Source organism: Papaver somniferum, chromosome 7 (assembly GCF_003573695.1).
Source record: "Papaver somniferum cultivar HN1 chromosome 7, ASM357369v1, whole genome shotgun sequence".
Classification (NCBI taxonomy): domain Eukaryota; kingdom Viridiplantae; phylum Streptophyta; class Magnoliopsida; order Ranunculales; family Papaveraceae; genus Papaver; species Papaver somniferum.
In genome coordinates this window covers 34182529-34197766 of record NC_039364.1, presented here as the reverse complement: position 1 = coordinate 34197766, position 15238 = coordinate 34182529, and the positions used below count along the sequence as shown (strand labels likewise).

Genomic DNA, 15238 nt, shown 5'->3' with positions numbered 1-15238 from the left:
AACTTTAGCTCCGGATCGAACTCAGTTGAAACCGAATGGGTACGCAAACTTGGTTCCTGGCTTCAACAGTTAAATCAGTTTGCGAAGGGGTATGCAAACTTAAATATCCTGACTTAAACAGTTGAATAAGTTTGTGAACGGGTATGCAAACTTAATTTCCGATCCTGAACTCCATCAAAACAGTTCGCACACTTAATACACAAACAATAATGTATCCAGACAAGAGTTTTATCTCTTAACTCCCATTTCAATCATTGAATCATTCTTAGAAGACGAAAATAGATGTCTCACACAAATTATTAACTTATAAGCAATTTTCAAGTGATCGAATGATCAATACGAAACATTCCGAGTCTACATCAAATGACTGTCTCACACAAATCATGTGAGATGTTACTAGGTGATTTTCACATGATCATCTTTTGACTTTTGTCGAGAATAACGATGAACATAGTTAAAGCATAAAGCTTTCCAACATATATTTCGAGAAAGATATAAGCGAGTTAAACTCAGCTCGAAATATCAAATGTGTATGATGTAAAGTCTATATAGCTATACGACTTTGTCTCAATAGGAGATATAATAGAATTGAATTTTTGTGGTGGTTGGTTTCAAGTCTCCACATACTTTTTGTTGAAGAAGTTCCACAAGCTCCCCTTAGTAGTGCTTCGTCTTTAATCGATGAACGCCGTGAAGTCTAAAACTCAACTACACATTCTATCCTAATCCGATACATAGCTATAAGTAGACTAGAAATCAAGACTTATAGTTTTGACACTAAACTTGACAAACAAGCTTGAGATAGTAACGCTTGCGAGTTCGACCGAGCATTCTAACAACAAAGAATCTATCTTTCACTGCTTTCCAAAAGCAAGTTATTTGATTTTGATGCACTCACTCCGAGTAAGTTGATAATCTGTTTTTGGTTCTGAGTAGGATGTTGAGTTCCTTAATTCAGTGGCTTTAAATCAAGTTGCTGGTCTAAAGCGTATTTGTTGTTTTACATATAGATCGCAACAGAAACAACTATTGAATTCAATGCATGTCGTATTTCATTATGTTACTTATTTTAACTTTGGTTTTTTCACAATGAAAATAATCACAAAAATCACGAATTGGAGTCATCCTATTAAAGGGAATTAGGTAGAATCTATTGACGGATCTAAGAACAAGTGATGGGCGAGATTTGCTCCTACGTACCTAATTGTATATTCTCTTATATCCAAACTCCAAGTCAACAACGGTTTGCTATAACTATGATTTTGCAAACCGAGGTCCGATTTTATAGACTTCAGAGTCAGTTACCATCCATGTAAGTATATCTCTTTAGAATTTGGATATCATTTGATATTTTGGTTATTCATTTTGGTTCCAAATTCAAAAGCAGTGATTGGTGAGTAAGTTAGTCTCTTGACTATCTATACCATGACCTGGATATTCTGATTTGTTTTTATGATGGTGATCCTGTTATAATTTTTTTCTTTTGCTTTTCTTTAAATTTGTTTATTTATTTCTTCATTTTGATGTGGTAACTTAGAATGCCTTTGTATACTATTGATTATATTTCTTTGACTCCATGTGCAGGTAGTGGCGCTCCATCGTTTACCAGATTATGAGTTATTTTTGAAGGTTCCTAAACTGCATAGGGTTCCCGTGCAGGTAGTCGCACTCTATTCTTTTGTCAGTACATATCAAAGTTTCATATATCACAGTCTTGCACCGATCTTTATAAATATTTCACAATTTGAATGAAACTATGATGATGTTTTACTCTTGAAGCCATAACAATTTGTTTTCTTAAATCTTCTAGCCATAAGAATTAGTTTCCTTGGACAAATCAACATGATGTTAATAAGGGGTCCAAGTCTGCTACTAAATCCAGGGTATAAAATTTGCAATTGTTTAACCTTTATGGAATTTGAACTGTATTTATGAGGAGTCCAAGCTAGTTGTATCATTGCTTGATTGACATCTATTATATTTTATATTTATTAATTTAAACTACCTACGAAAGAGTTCACAAACATTGCATCCACATCCACAATCATCATAATGCATAATCCCTAGCTACAATTTTAGATTTTACCCCCGAATACGTCTTATATTTTCTGTAGATATTGCTGAAAATTATGGATTCTTCTTTTGTATCTACTAATAAAGTGAACTGTGGGACTATATTTTGAGAATGTCTGCAATTAGTCTGTTATATTGGGAAAAAACATGGGAATCTAGCTCCCTGTCAATTTTGATTTGTCTTTGAAAAATTGATACTGATTTTATCACCTAATCTAAGGTGTACCAGGACCATTCAGTAAAGTTGTTTGCCCTTAAAGCACATCCTAAATGTGAGGGTGTTTCGTGAGATGATTTTGAAGTAGCATTCAAGGTTCAATATAGTAAGATTTTGTCATTTAGTTAGATTGGGTTGTGCACATGACCTTTAATTCATCATTGTTAAATTTTCACTGAACTCTTTGTTTAGATTATGGACAAGTCAACGTTTGGCCAGACCAGCAAGCTGTCCTCAATCAGTCAATCTGCTGCTTAATGAGGTAAGTCGTAGCTTATGTAGTTACATATATCACCTGATATAGAGAGGTGAAATGCTTTTTTTTTATGCTTTTCCTTTTGGAAATAAATGTGCTCAACGTCCATTGAGGCTGATTTTTTATTTTTAGCCAGTAAAATACCACAAATTGATCAGTATCCCCTGCTCGACTTATATATACAGTAAAAATGGGAGACATAATGTTATTTTTACTCTTTTCCGTTTTGGAAATAATAGCAGGCAACCAACTTACTTACCCCTATTTCATTATATCAGAATGGTCTCTAGTCTTAATACGGGTACATTAATGATCAATTGGTAATAATGAGAAAAATTGATAATAAATGCGCTTTCTTCAATGTCACATCTATTCTTATGATTGCAAATTATACAACGAAAAAGTTGTGGTTTCTCACAGATAATGCGAAAGCGCTTGTGATCTCTGGATTCTCACAGATACTTCAGAAAGATATGGCTTTCCATATTACTCTCAATTCATTCAATATGAAACAGAAAGTCTCAAACAACTTCACTGTCACCCGCTTTAACACCCATACTACGTCTGCGCATTCAAGATCGGGCAAGGATATTTTGTCTTTTGTAAAAGTTGAAGGGAATTCAAGCACTGTTGATTGTACCGCTTAACAAGAAAGATCGCCTTGACGAACTATTCAAATGGATAATAATGAAGCTTATTAATGAGTTCCTCCCCAACACTCGAATATTAGATTGAACAAATATTTAAGCAGCATTGTTCTGAGTTTTATGTTTTCTTTGTTAGCACTCCATGTTTACCAATTTGCTTACATCCTTGATAATATTTATGCTCTATTATCAGGTTCCGCACTTCGACATTTGGTGTTATGTTATGGAACTTTAGAACCTTAAGAGTGATGGCATTTCAGTAGTCTGGAGTTTAATAGGAGGGATGGATTAGTAAGGACTAGGAGTGTTAGAGTTTCATTTGTTGTTTTTAACTACAATCATCTGTGTTCTTTGAAGCAGCGTCCAATGTTATCAGTCATCAAAAATTTATATATATATCGTCATTTTAATTAAATCTTAACCGAATTGTTTGTGGTTCTACTTTGCTTTTGTTAATCTTATCCTATCTGACCATGTGCAATGGTAACTCTACATTTCTATCATCAAGTTGTGCTCAATCAAATAATGCAATTCAAACTCATGGTTTAATGGGTTAAGTGGTAGCTTATGCATTTACATATATCAACTTTCATAGAAAGATAGTTTTGTTGAGAATTCTAAAATACTCGGGCTTCAAAGCAAGGATAAATAAATAAATAGAAAAAAAAACTCAGTATTTGTTAGAGACCACCAATGATTCTGAATTGGTGAACACAAATTCTAAGTTGTTTGGGATAATAAGCCTGAGATGATGTAGCCTAAACAACGAGTATGGTTTAGCCATGAATATGATTCTTCGAATTGGTGAACACAAATTCTCAGGACAACGTGGCACAACAACTTAAATATCTACAACTACATAAAACAAAATTCGAGGGAGGTGCAAAAGTTTAGATTTTTTGAACATATTTTCATGGACATCTAGGTATATTTGGAGATTTCAAATCCATCTTCACTGTTGCTCAATAGTGACATGGACAACATAAGCAAAGCACGAAATTTTTTCAACTTATCTTGACGTAAACAAAAAATAAATTAGAAGTCAAATTCTGACAGATTTATCCAAGGCCCTAACTTAAAACAGTGTGAGACGACACAGATCATTCCCTAATAATTACATGCAGGAGGAGGGTTGGAAGTTCTACTCAAATTAAGGAAGTGGGGTTTCAAGCAATTAGCAATTTTAATTCTCTCAGTTAACCAAACACCCATATTATCTTTAACAGTATCAATCCGATTTCGTCTTCTTATAAAATTTATTTATGATGGAATAAGCTGCATATCTTTCTCCTAAAGGAATACCATCCTCTTTACCTCTTTGACCATAAAAATCAGTCTCAATATTATACCAATAGGTCAATCTATCTTGAAAAAAAGTTAACTGACTATCACTGTGACTAATATTTTGGTCATTCAAGTTTTCTATTTGAACTTTAATTCTGGCATCATTTGCATAAACGTTTTGCTGGAAGTAATTTAATATGCACGACATGCTATTTAGAATTGCATTTTTTGATAAATTAAGCGCCATTGTGATAGGTGTTCAACGTCAATTGAATTACCTCTATTCACTTGGAGTATTTAGAGTTGTGTTTTCCGACAAAGTAAGCGCCATTGCGACTAGTACTCAACGTCAATCAAATTATTTCTATCGCTTAATATTTCACATTTTCTTCAAGTTTGGAATAGCCTGTATTCCACCATTAAACTTTGTTCCAGGAAAAGAAACAACAATCCCAAACAAGCTTTACTCTTGTTTGATAACCGATCTAACCAAACCTTCACCGGTTCGGTACACCGCGTCGATTTTTACATTTCAAATTTTCAATCCTATCTTTTCCGAAATTTGTGGAATCTCCATAATTAATGGGTCCCACTCAATGTAGTTAATATCGGATACCGGTTTGTCTCGGCCGAGAACCGGTACACTGGTACAACATTGTATCGGGGAGATTTCGGTTTCAAATATCGGTGCAATATCGGTTCCAAATTTATATCTATAATTTATATTGTTTCACACAAAATTAGACAACATGAAAATGCTTCAATTTTAGAAAAACAAACAAGTCCATTCAGAACATAAGAACCGTCATATGAAGTTCACTATCTAGAATGATAATTAAACAGGGACATTACATTTTTAATCAAAATTATTTGATTCATCGTAAATATCATAATCTTCCGTAGCTCCATCATCTCCACCAAGTAGTTCATGTTGCAAACCAAAAACCACCAAAATTTGTAGTACCAAAACAGGGACTTGCTAAACCACCTCCAAGTGAGCTACCTGCCTACATGATATACTTCTAAAGGATGGAAAAGTTAAATCTTACTCAATATGTTCTAGAAAGTGACTATCAATAACATAAGGCTTTAAAAGGATGTCACGATAATAAACTCTACTAATCCCATCCTGAGTGAAAAGAAAAACTGCTACTGCAGTGTGTGATGCCCAGTGTAAAGGAACACAATCTAAGAAATCTAAGGCAAAAATATATCAAGATTTAACAAATAAATTCATCAATGAATAATTAGATACAAATCACAGCAAAAGAAGAAATTAACAATCAAAATCCTAACCTCTTGTTAACAGAACGACCATCAATTGAATCACGCCATTAACATTAAGAAGAAAAAAATATTTGGCTGCCAAGAAGGGTTTCTGAAGATTTTTCTGCCAAAAATTTCGATGAGATTTAGGGATTTAATCCTTCCTTCATTTAAATTTCTAAATTGCCCTGACGCTCACAAAAAATTCTGAAACTGTCACATATCGGGAGAACCGCATTGTATCGTTTCGTATATATCGGCCGATATTATCGGCTAAATATCGTACCGCGATATTTGTGTTTTCGTTTCGCTCTAACACTGGTACACGAAATTCCGCCGATATTTCGGCCGGTACGAGCGAAATTGACTACATTGGTCCCACTCCAGAGAGAAATCGTCGAAGAGGAGTAAATTAGTTAAATCTACTGCTCGCAGTAACAAAAACTCGCACCTTCTTTTCTTCCACTCTTTGTTAGAGAAACCCTAAAACCCCATTTTCAAAAGCGTCCACTAGCCAAGAACACAAAAAAAAACCCTAAAACCCCTTTTCCTTTATCATCTCCCGCCCAAAACCTAACCCTATAATTCTCTCCTTCATCATCTCCCGCTCAAAATCCCCACTCTCTCTATTACTTCAACAGAGATTATTAAAAGTTTCAGAAATAATGATAAGAACCAGAGATAAAACTTGATAAGGCTTCATGTGAAATGCTATATGATGCAAAAATTGATACGAAGAAGCCCATCGTCGGGCCCAATTTCTTGTACATCAGTCACTTTTCCTCCTTGGGGAATTCCTACTAAGAAGAAGAAATTCACTTTCACACCACCATCATCATCAATGGCTTCGATTACTTTGGTCGGTGGTTTATCAGCTACTACTGAAACAATTTCTCTATCAAAAAAACTTGTATCTTCTTCTTCTTTTGGTCGTTTTACTTCATCTTCTTGTCGTTGTTCACTTGATGGTAGTAAGGGTATTTCTCCTGTAAGAGCTTGGGTTGGTATTAAAGAAACTCAGTCTTTAGTTTCTAGGCCTGCTTGGTTTACTACAAATGCAAAAGATGGGTTTCAAGTAGTTTCTGCTGCTACAGAGGGTTCTTCTACTTCGGATTGTGTAGAGAAACCGGCAAGGGTACAGAGGAGACAAAGAAGTTCTTCTCCAGGTGGTGGTGGTTTGATTAATTTGCCTGGGAATCCTGACCTTTTAACAATTCCTGGTGTTGGTCCTAGGAATTTGAGGAAATTAGTGGATAAGGGTATTGGAGGAGTTGCTGAATTGAAAAAACTTTACAGAGATAAGGTAAAATTTAGTCTTCAGTTTTGTTTTTGATCTCTTCATTTTATTTGTGATTTTGGTGTTATTAGAAACATGATACTTCCCTTCATAGTTTATGTATTCTGTAGCCATAGTTCTTTCAAACGAAATAGATTGACTATATTGGGTATTGCTCAAGTTTAGTCATGGGCACCCTGCTCTTGTAATCCAGCCGAATGAGTCGCTTAAATTACACAATGAAGAGTGCCCAAGACCTCATACGTGGGTTTGGCACTCTGTATACATGCTAATCGTTTCTTATAGACTGGTCTCATAAACTAAGATATGGTTGAGTCACATACTCGTATGTAAAACCTCATGGTTCTCTCCACTCAATGTGTAATTCTCATATGGGTCTCGTAGGCATAAATGCTACATCACGTAATTTGTCTAGTATTTTCTCATGGTTCACTGTTGAGTGCAAGTACCCGAGTGTTATTTCTCAAAGCTCAGTGCCATTCTTGGTTTTTTATTAAACTTCCCTGTATTTGTTTGAGAATGGGTATTTGTTGTATGTACCATTGTACCTTGCATATGTGGTAGCTTGAAATAGCTTTGGTGCTGCCCTGATGAGTTTTAATTCTGCTACTTCGCAGTTTTTTGGGAAGTCGAGTGAGAAAATGGTTGACTATTTACAAAGTTCAGTAGGGATCATTCACAAAAATCATGCGGAGAGCATTACCTCATTCATCAAAGAGAGTGTTGACGAAGAAGTAAAAAAGGAGAGCCCAGACTCAGATGCTCAGCGTTCTAGGAGCAAACGTCTTACTTTCTGTGTTGAAGGAAATATTAGTGTTGGAAAGAGCACTTTTCTCCAGAGAATAGCTAATGAAACACTTGAGCTACGTGATTTGGTTGAGGTGGTTCCAGAACCTATTGGCAAGTGGCAGGATATTGGGCCTGATCACTTTAACATACTAGATGCATTCTACTCTGAGCCAGAGAGGTACGCCTATACCTTCCAAAATTATGTATTTGTGACAAGAGTCATGCAGGAAAGGGAATCCTCTGGTGGGATAAAGCCACTTAGGCTTATGGAAAGGAGTGTTTTCAGTGACCGAATGGTAAGAAGACTCTCTCTCTCTCTCTCTCTCTCTCTCTCTCTCTCTGTCTCTCAGTTAGATAAACTTCCTTTTGTCTCCTTTAGGAAAATATATGTTCCGAGTTCTTTTGGGTTCATGGCTTACTGCTGTTTACTTGCGCTGTCACATGCTAAAAGGTTTTTGTACGAGCTGTACATGAAGCCAAGTGGATGAATGAGATGGAGATAAGTATCTATGATTCATGGTTTGACCCAGTTGTTTCAACTCTACCTGGACTTATCCCGGATGGATTCATTTATCTTAGAGCAAGCCCCGACACCTGCCACAAGCGAATGATGGGTCGTAGGAGGTCAGAAGAAGGTGGCGTTTCATTGGATTATCTGCGTGGTTTGCATGAAAAGCATGAAAGCTGGTTGTTTCCCGCCCAAACTGGAAACCACGGTGTCTTATCTGTTAGTCAGCTCCCGCTTCATATGGATAGCTCCTTGCATCCTGATATAAGAGATCGTGTCTTCTATTTGGAGGGTGATCATATGCACGCAAGTATTCAAAAGGTCACATTCATTATATTATATAGAATTCTTTTGATCACCAACTTCTCCATTAAATTATCTGAGCTTTGTTTATTTGATCTCTCCAGGTTCCTGCTTTGGTTCTTGACTGTGAACCTAACATTGATTTCAACAAAGACATCGATTTAAAGAGACAGTAAGTCCACATTTACTTTCATATTCTTTCTGTAAAGTTTATTGCGGTACCTTATGTTCATTAGATTCCCATTAATTATTCACAAGCATTTGTTTCATCAAATTCTTTGTCATCAGTGTGCAACCTTGCAGGCGTTGACTTTCTTTTTGCTCGTCTTATGGTATATTAATTATATGTAATGGCTGTGTATGTGTATTATATAACTGGTCGTATTTTAGGATGTGTTAGCAGGTTGCTGCAAGTTCATATCACTTGTACCTGATGGTACTAGTCTATTAGCTTCTAATTGGTATCATTTATGATTTATCTACCCTGGCAGAGTAGGCAACTGACTCTCCGTAGCTCTTTTACTTCACAGAAGCTTAACCTCTTACTTTCATCTAGGAAACCTTTTTGGAGTCGGTAACAACTGCAAATATAGGATCGGTTACATGTTTCATCATCGTGGCTTCAGGGGTGCAGCTACCGTTTGTACAATCGTCAAATCTAGATCCAGCATGTTTTAGGGTACCAAATCCCAATGATCTTGTATGGTTTTTACTGCTCAAATTTTGAAGAAATTGTTGAAAAGGTGTTTGGTTCTTGTTATTTATATAGGAGTAGCGAATCTATGTTTTACAACCTGGCATCAGGACTATATGACGAGTACTCATCTTTGTCCTATCTTTATTTTTGTTGTTTCATGATGAGCGTATTATGGGCAGTCTATGATATATTATGCGTACGAATTTCAACTCTGATGTACTATTGGAATCCTCTATAGTGTTTATTTTGTTGTATGCTGTGGGAACAGTCACAGTAGCCCTTAGCGCCATTTGTGGGTGTCTACTTGAGCATCATTTTCTTCTTTAGCATTCCCTCTATTGTGTTTCTTATGTTGCAAGTTGTGGGAAGAGTCACCGTAGCCCTTAGCGCCATTTGTTGGTATCTACTTAAGCATCAATATCTTCTTTAGCATTCATTTAATCTCTTTAGCTCTTGTAGTCACTACAAAACAGTTTTGTTGCTTACGTTTTCCCCTGTATCTTAACATAGTGCATTTTTGTTTTTGAAGGTATGCTCGGCAAGTGGCTGAATTCTTCGCGTTCGTAAAGAAAAAGAATGAAGCTGCCTCTCCTGTAGCTGGTGACAGTGGGATGATTCCAAAACAACCAGTAGTTATTCCTCATAAAGGATTGTGGGTACCTGGTGGGAAGCACTTTCCGGAGTCAGCCCTAGGTTCTCCAGAATTCAGACGAGCAATGTCGGTACTTTCAGGCTAGTTTTTCTTTTATCTGTTCGCCATGACGTCTCCTTTTTGCCGATATCAAGTTCTTGGGGAGGAAATCCAGGGATTCAATTGACGACTGTAAGCGCGTAGTAGTCTTGTAAAAATTTGCGGTAGTTGTAGTTACTTGTACTTAAATGTGTTAGTGTAAAACTAAAAAGCCAGATCCTTAAGATGCTGAACTTTGTTTTTAAAGATTATATTAGTTAGTGTCACCTAACATTTTCTGTTAGTCTCATCAGTGTGCTGTGATTTACCTTCTTTCTTTACCGAAATTTAGGGATTGAATGGGATTTCTTTTCTGGATTGCACAACTGATACACTGTAAATAGGTCTTCATATTCCATGGATGCTCGTTTTCGCATTTTGTTTTTTTACTGTTTGCCTTTTTTTTACTTTTGCCTGTAACTAGAGTCGTGGAATATTTGTCAGGTTAAGTTGCAAACTCTAGTGATGCAGTTACTTTGGGTAGGCCTTGTAGCATTAAAATTTTGATTCTGATTTCTAACTTTGCTCATGGTTGGCGTGACTTGTGAGGAACATTGCATACAAGTGGTTTGTTCGTATGGATAGTGGTAGTTTTCCATCATCATTTTTAATCATCTGGCGTGTTTCTGTGATGTCCATGAGCACCTGTTTAAATGATTGGAAGATTTCTGTCTCCATTTTATTTATGAAGGTCTGTTTACATTAAAAACGAAAGTGTCCTCTATAGAGATTCTTGGTATGTTCCCAAGAATTCTTCTTATTCGAGTACTTTTTTAGTAGTTACAGTTGCAAGGAAATCATCAATTGATCTAACTGAGGACCCTATAAGGTGACTGCCTTCATCTTCTCTCATTGCAGCACTAATTTTCTCTGCAACCACCATTGCCTTCCTCCTCATTTCTTCTCCTTTACTACTATCCATTGCTTCTTCAATTACTTTCTGCACTTCTTCACTCAATACTTGGACCTTCATTTCCATTAGCCAATTGCACAGAAACCCCCAGTTCTTCTTGCATCATCTTTGAGTTAAAACCTTGTTCTGCTCCCATGGGCCATCCAATTATAGGTACTCCTTGACTCGAACTCTTTAAAACTGAATTCCACCCACAATGACTAAGAAATGCCCCTGTTGACTTGTGACATAGTATCTCCAACTGGGGAGCCCATTTCTTGGCCAGCAACCCTTTCTTAGTTTCATTCATTCTCTCAACAAATCCTTCTGGTAACCATTCCGATTTGAATTCAGATTTTGCATCAAATTCACTTGGTGGTCTTAATACCCATATAAATGACTTGCCACTTTTCTCCAAACCCAGAGCTAATTCCTTCATATTTGAAGTGCTTATTGCGGATTCAGAACCAAATGAAATGTATAGAACTGAAGAAGGTTTATGAAGATTCAACCATTCTATACAACTCTCTGGAGAAATCCCAAATTCCTTTCCTGTCCTCGAGTGTGAAACAACAGACACCGTGTTCTTATTCCCCTGCAGTAAATATGAAGGAAGTAATGGACCAATGGTCCAAACTGGTTTTGACCCCATAATATTTCTAAGAGTCTTCAAACCCACAACTTCAATTTCTTCAACAGAGTTGCATAACATTCCATCTGATTTCGTTGAAGTCAGTTTCTGGAAAAATATAAACATTGGGGAGTCTTTAGTTGCTGCTCTTAGACGCGCGGAAAGTTGAGATACATGTAGTCTACACGTATCAGGAAAATTGGGTACGTGAAACTCTTCAATAAGATCATTGGAACCATCATTTTTACGATGGGGGGAGATTTAAGCAGATTGAGCCGTACATAGCCGATCCATACGCACCAGAAGTGAAACCAAAATGAAGCAATAATACAATTAGGAACACGCTTTTCAGCTGTAACGATTTCGGTTATGAGATTGTCGAAAGAAGGTTTTGGAGTTTGTGATGCCAACAAGAGTGTTAAGATTAGATGAGGTGGTAAAGAATCGGTGTTTTCGGAATCGGGCGGTAACCCATGATCAGCACTTGAGAAAGGAAGCTCAGCTAAAGAGATGTTCTTGTCTGAAGTTACGGCTGATTGAAGGCGTCTGATGTTGAGAGGGGTGCTTACAAATGTGATTTTGATGTTTGGTTTTCTCTGAGAGATGAACCTTGCCAAGGCTAAAAATCGAGTGATATGACCTTGTGCCATGTACGGAAACATAATGATATGACCATCATCTGGTTGTTGTTGTTGGCTATTCATGATTGAACTTTTGTATAGGATGAGTTTCACTGAGAAATTTTTGAGAATTATATACAGCTGAAAGCGTCTGTGTATTTAAATGGCTGAAACCAGGAGGACACCATTTTCTAAACAATTTTCAACCACATGTATTGTACAGTACAAAAGGTTATCCCCCCCAATATGAAAATTTAACACATTACCTAAAACACTATTCAATTCAAACAATTGGCCCGACCACCTTGATTATTACGTCACTAGCTATGTCAACTTGGATCCTTAAGATGCCGACCTATGTTTCCAAAGATTATCCAAGTCTATCCCTTTTTACTTTTTCTGTTACTGTTAATGTGGTTTACCTTGGTTCTTTAGCGAAACGTAGGGATTGAATGGATTTCTTTTCTGGATCCCATGATTGATACACTGTATGGCCTATGCCATGGTTTTTTTTTTTTTTAACTAGAAGATTTTTTGAATATTTGTCAGATATAAGTTGCAAAGATGCAAACTCCAATTACTGATATAGTTACTTTCAGTAGGCCTTGTAGCTTAACTATTTTGATTCTGTTTTTCCATTTGCATCATAAATTTGCTCAAGGTTGGTGTAAGGAACATAGCATACAAGACAAATTAATTACGCAAGACAAATTATGTATAATGTATGGAAGTCTGTTTACAAATATTCTTGGTATGTCGTCAAGAACTCTATTCAACCAATGCAACTTCTTATACAGATACTTATTTAGAAGTTACAGTTGCAAGGAAATCATCAATTGATCTAATAGTAGACCCTTTGAGATGACCACCTTCATCTTCTCTCATCGCAGCACTAATTTTCTCCGCAATCACCATTGCCCTCTTCCTCATTTCTTCTCCTTCACTGCTATCCATCACTTGTTCAATTACTTTCTGCACATCTTCACTCGATACTTCATCTTCATTTCCATTAGCCAATTGCACAGACACCCCCAGTTCTTCTTCCAACATCTTTGAATTAAAAGCTTGTTCTCCTCCTAAAGGCCATCCAATTATAGGCACCCCTAGACTCAAACTCTCCAACACTGAATTCCATCCGCAGTGACTAAGAAATGCTCCTGTAGACTTATGACTTAATATCTCCAGTTGGGGCGCCCATTTTTTGACTAGCAACCCTTTGTTGCTCTCATTCATTCTCTCAAAAAATCCTTCCGGTAACCATTCCGATTTGAATTCAGATTTTATATCGAATTCATTCGGTGGTCTTAGTATCCAGATAAAAGACTTGCCACTTTTCTCCAAACCCAGAGCTAATTCCATCATTTGGGAAGCGTTAATTGCGGATTCAGAGCCAAATGAAATATATAGAACTGAAGATGGTTCATGAAGATTCAACCACTCTATACAACTCTCTGGAGATATCCCAAACTCCTTCCCTGTCCTTGACTGAGAAGCAACGGACACCTTGTTCTTATTCTGATTATTACCCTGAAGTAAATACGAAGGAAGTAAAGGACCAACGGTCCAAACTGGTTTTGACTCCACAATATTTCTAAGAGCCTCCAAACCCACAACTTCTATCTCTTCAACAGAGTTACATAACATTCCATCTGCTTGCAACGTACAAGAAAGCTGTTTCCGGAAATATTGAACATGTGGGGTTTCTTTATTTGCTTCTCTTAGATACACCGGAAGTTGAGATGGTCGACATTTACCAGGGACCTTGGGTACCTGAAATTCTTCAATAAGATCATTGGAACTATCATCCCTGCGATGTGGGAGATGTAAGCAGGTTGAGATAAACATAGCCGATCCATACGCACCACAAGTAAAAGCAAAATGAAGCGTCCCGACACGTTTAGCAATATCATGAACCCAGCCGTACAAAGTATCGCCTATGATACAATTAGGAACACGTTTCTCAGTTGCTATGATTTGTGTTATAAGATTGTCGAATAAAGGTTTCAGATTTTCTGATGCGTATAAGAGTGTTAAGATAAGATGAGGTGGTAAAGAATTGGTGTTGTCGGAATCGGCTGGTAACCCATGATCAGCACTTGAGAAAGGAAGCTCAGCTAAATGAATGTTCTTGTCTGAAGTTAAGGCTGATTGAAGGCGTCTTATGTTGAGAGGAGTACTGACAAATGTGATTTTGATGTTTGGCTTTCTTTGAGAGATGAATCTTGCCAAGGCTAAAAATCGAGTGATATGGCCTTGTGCCATGTACGGAAACATTATTATGTGACCATCATCTTGTTGATGTTGTAGGGTATTCATTGCTTGCTTTGTTTTTTTATCAGGTGAGTTTCACAGAGAGAGTTTTGAGAGAATTATATAGCTGAGTAGGAGGACGAACTCAAGAATGATTTTCAACCACATGTACGGTGCAAAAGGTTATCCATTCCTCCTTCCCACAATGTAAACTAATGCATCATATTCATCAGTCAATATTCAACCAACATGTGGCCTGACCCGTTGATTATTGCCCCATGAGCTGTGTCGGCTAGGGGTGTAAATTCGGGCAGGCCGGGCCGCCCGACCCAAAAACTAAGGCAGGCCGGGCAGACCAGGCTTAATATTTGTGAGCCCGTAAACAAATTCAGGCCGGACAGGCCGGGCACAAGTAGATAATTTACTACCCAAAGACCGTCCAAAGCCCGCTTTTTATACGGGCAGGCCAGATCGGGCCGGACAGGCCACTATTTTGATTTTTTTTTTTTTTTAAGTTTAAATTTTCAAATAAACGGTATTAAATACAATATCCTTTCCTTTCCAACATCGCATATCATAAGTGATAGTATTATTTTATATTTAAATTACACTGATAAATATTTAATTTTAGCCTATAATAAATAATTAATTAGAGTACAATAAACTTTCTAATAAGAAAATATATTACCATTAATGTTTTGAAAAGGTTAATTATAAGTAAAAAAATAATTATATATTTTATTTTTCTTGACACAAAATTGACAATTATAAAATTGTA

General features: G+C 36.8%; 2 protein-coding genes and 1 pseudogene across 2 annotated transcripts; 1 reads left to right on the top strand and 2 right to left on the bottom strand.

The window, feature by feature from the left end:
• The first annotated feature begins 6219 nt into the window (after positions 1–6219).
• LOC113296939 lies at positions 6220–10453 on the top strand. The gene is made up of 5 exons (XM_026545313.1): positions 6220–7046; positions 7658–8125; positions 8281–8658; positions 8745–8812; positions 9867–10453. Exons 1-5 carry the CDS (start codon positions 6459–6461, stop codon positions 10072–10074), a joined length of 1710 nt encoding a protein of 569 aa, XP_026401098.1. The 5' UTR covers positions 6220–6458; the 3' UTR covers positions 10075–10453.
• Positions 10454–10715: 262 nt separating this feature from the next.
• LOC113296938 lies at positions 10716–12401 on the bottom strand (annotated as a pseudogene).
• A 506-nt stretch (positions 12402–12907) lies between these two features.
• LOC113296937 (UDP-glycosyltransferase 92A1-like) lies at positions 12908–14609 on the bottom strand. Its single transcript, XM_026545312.1, has one exon. The coding sequence runs from the start codon at positions 14524–14526 to the stop codon at positions 13012–13014; it is 1515 nt and encodes a 504-aa protein (XP_026401097.1). The 5' UTR covers positions 14527–14609; the 3' UTR covers positions 12908–13011.
• Between the last annotated feature and the right edge of the window lie 629 nt (positions 14610–15238).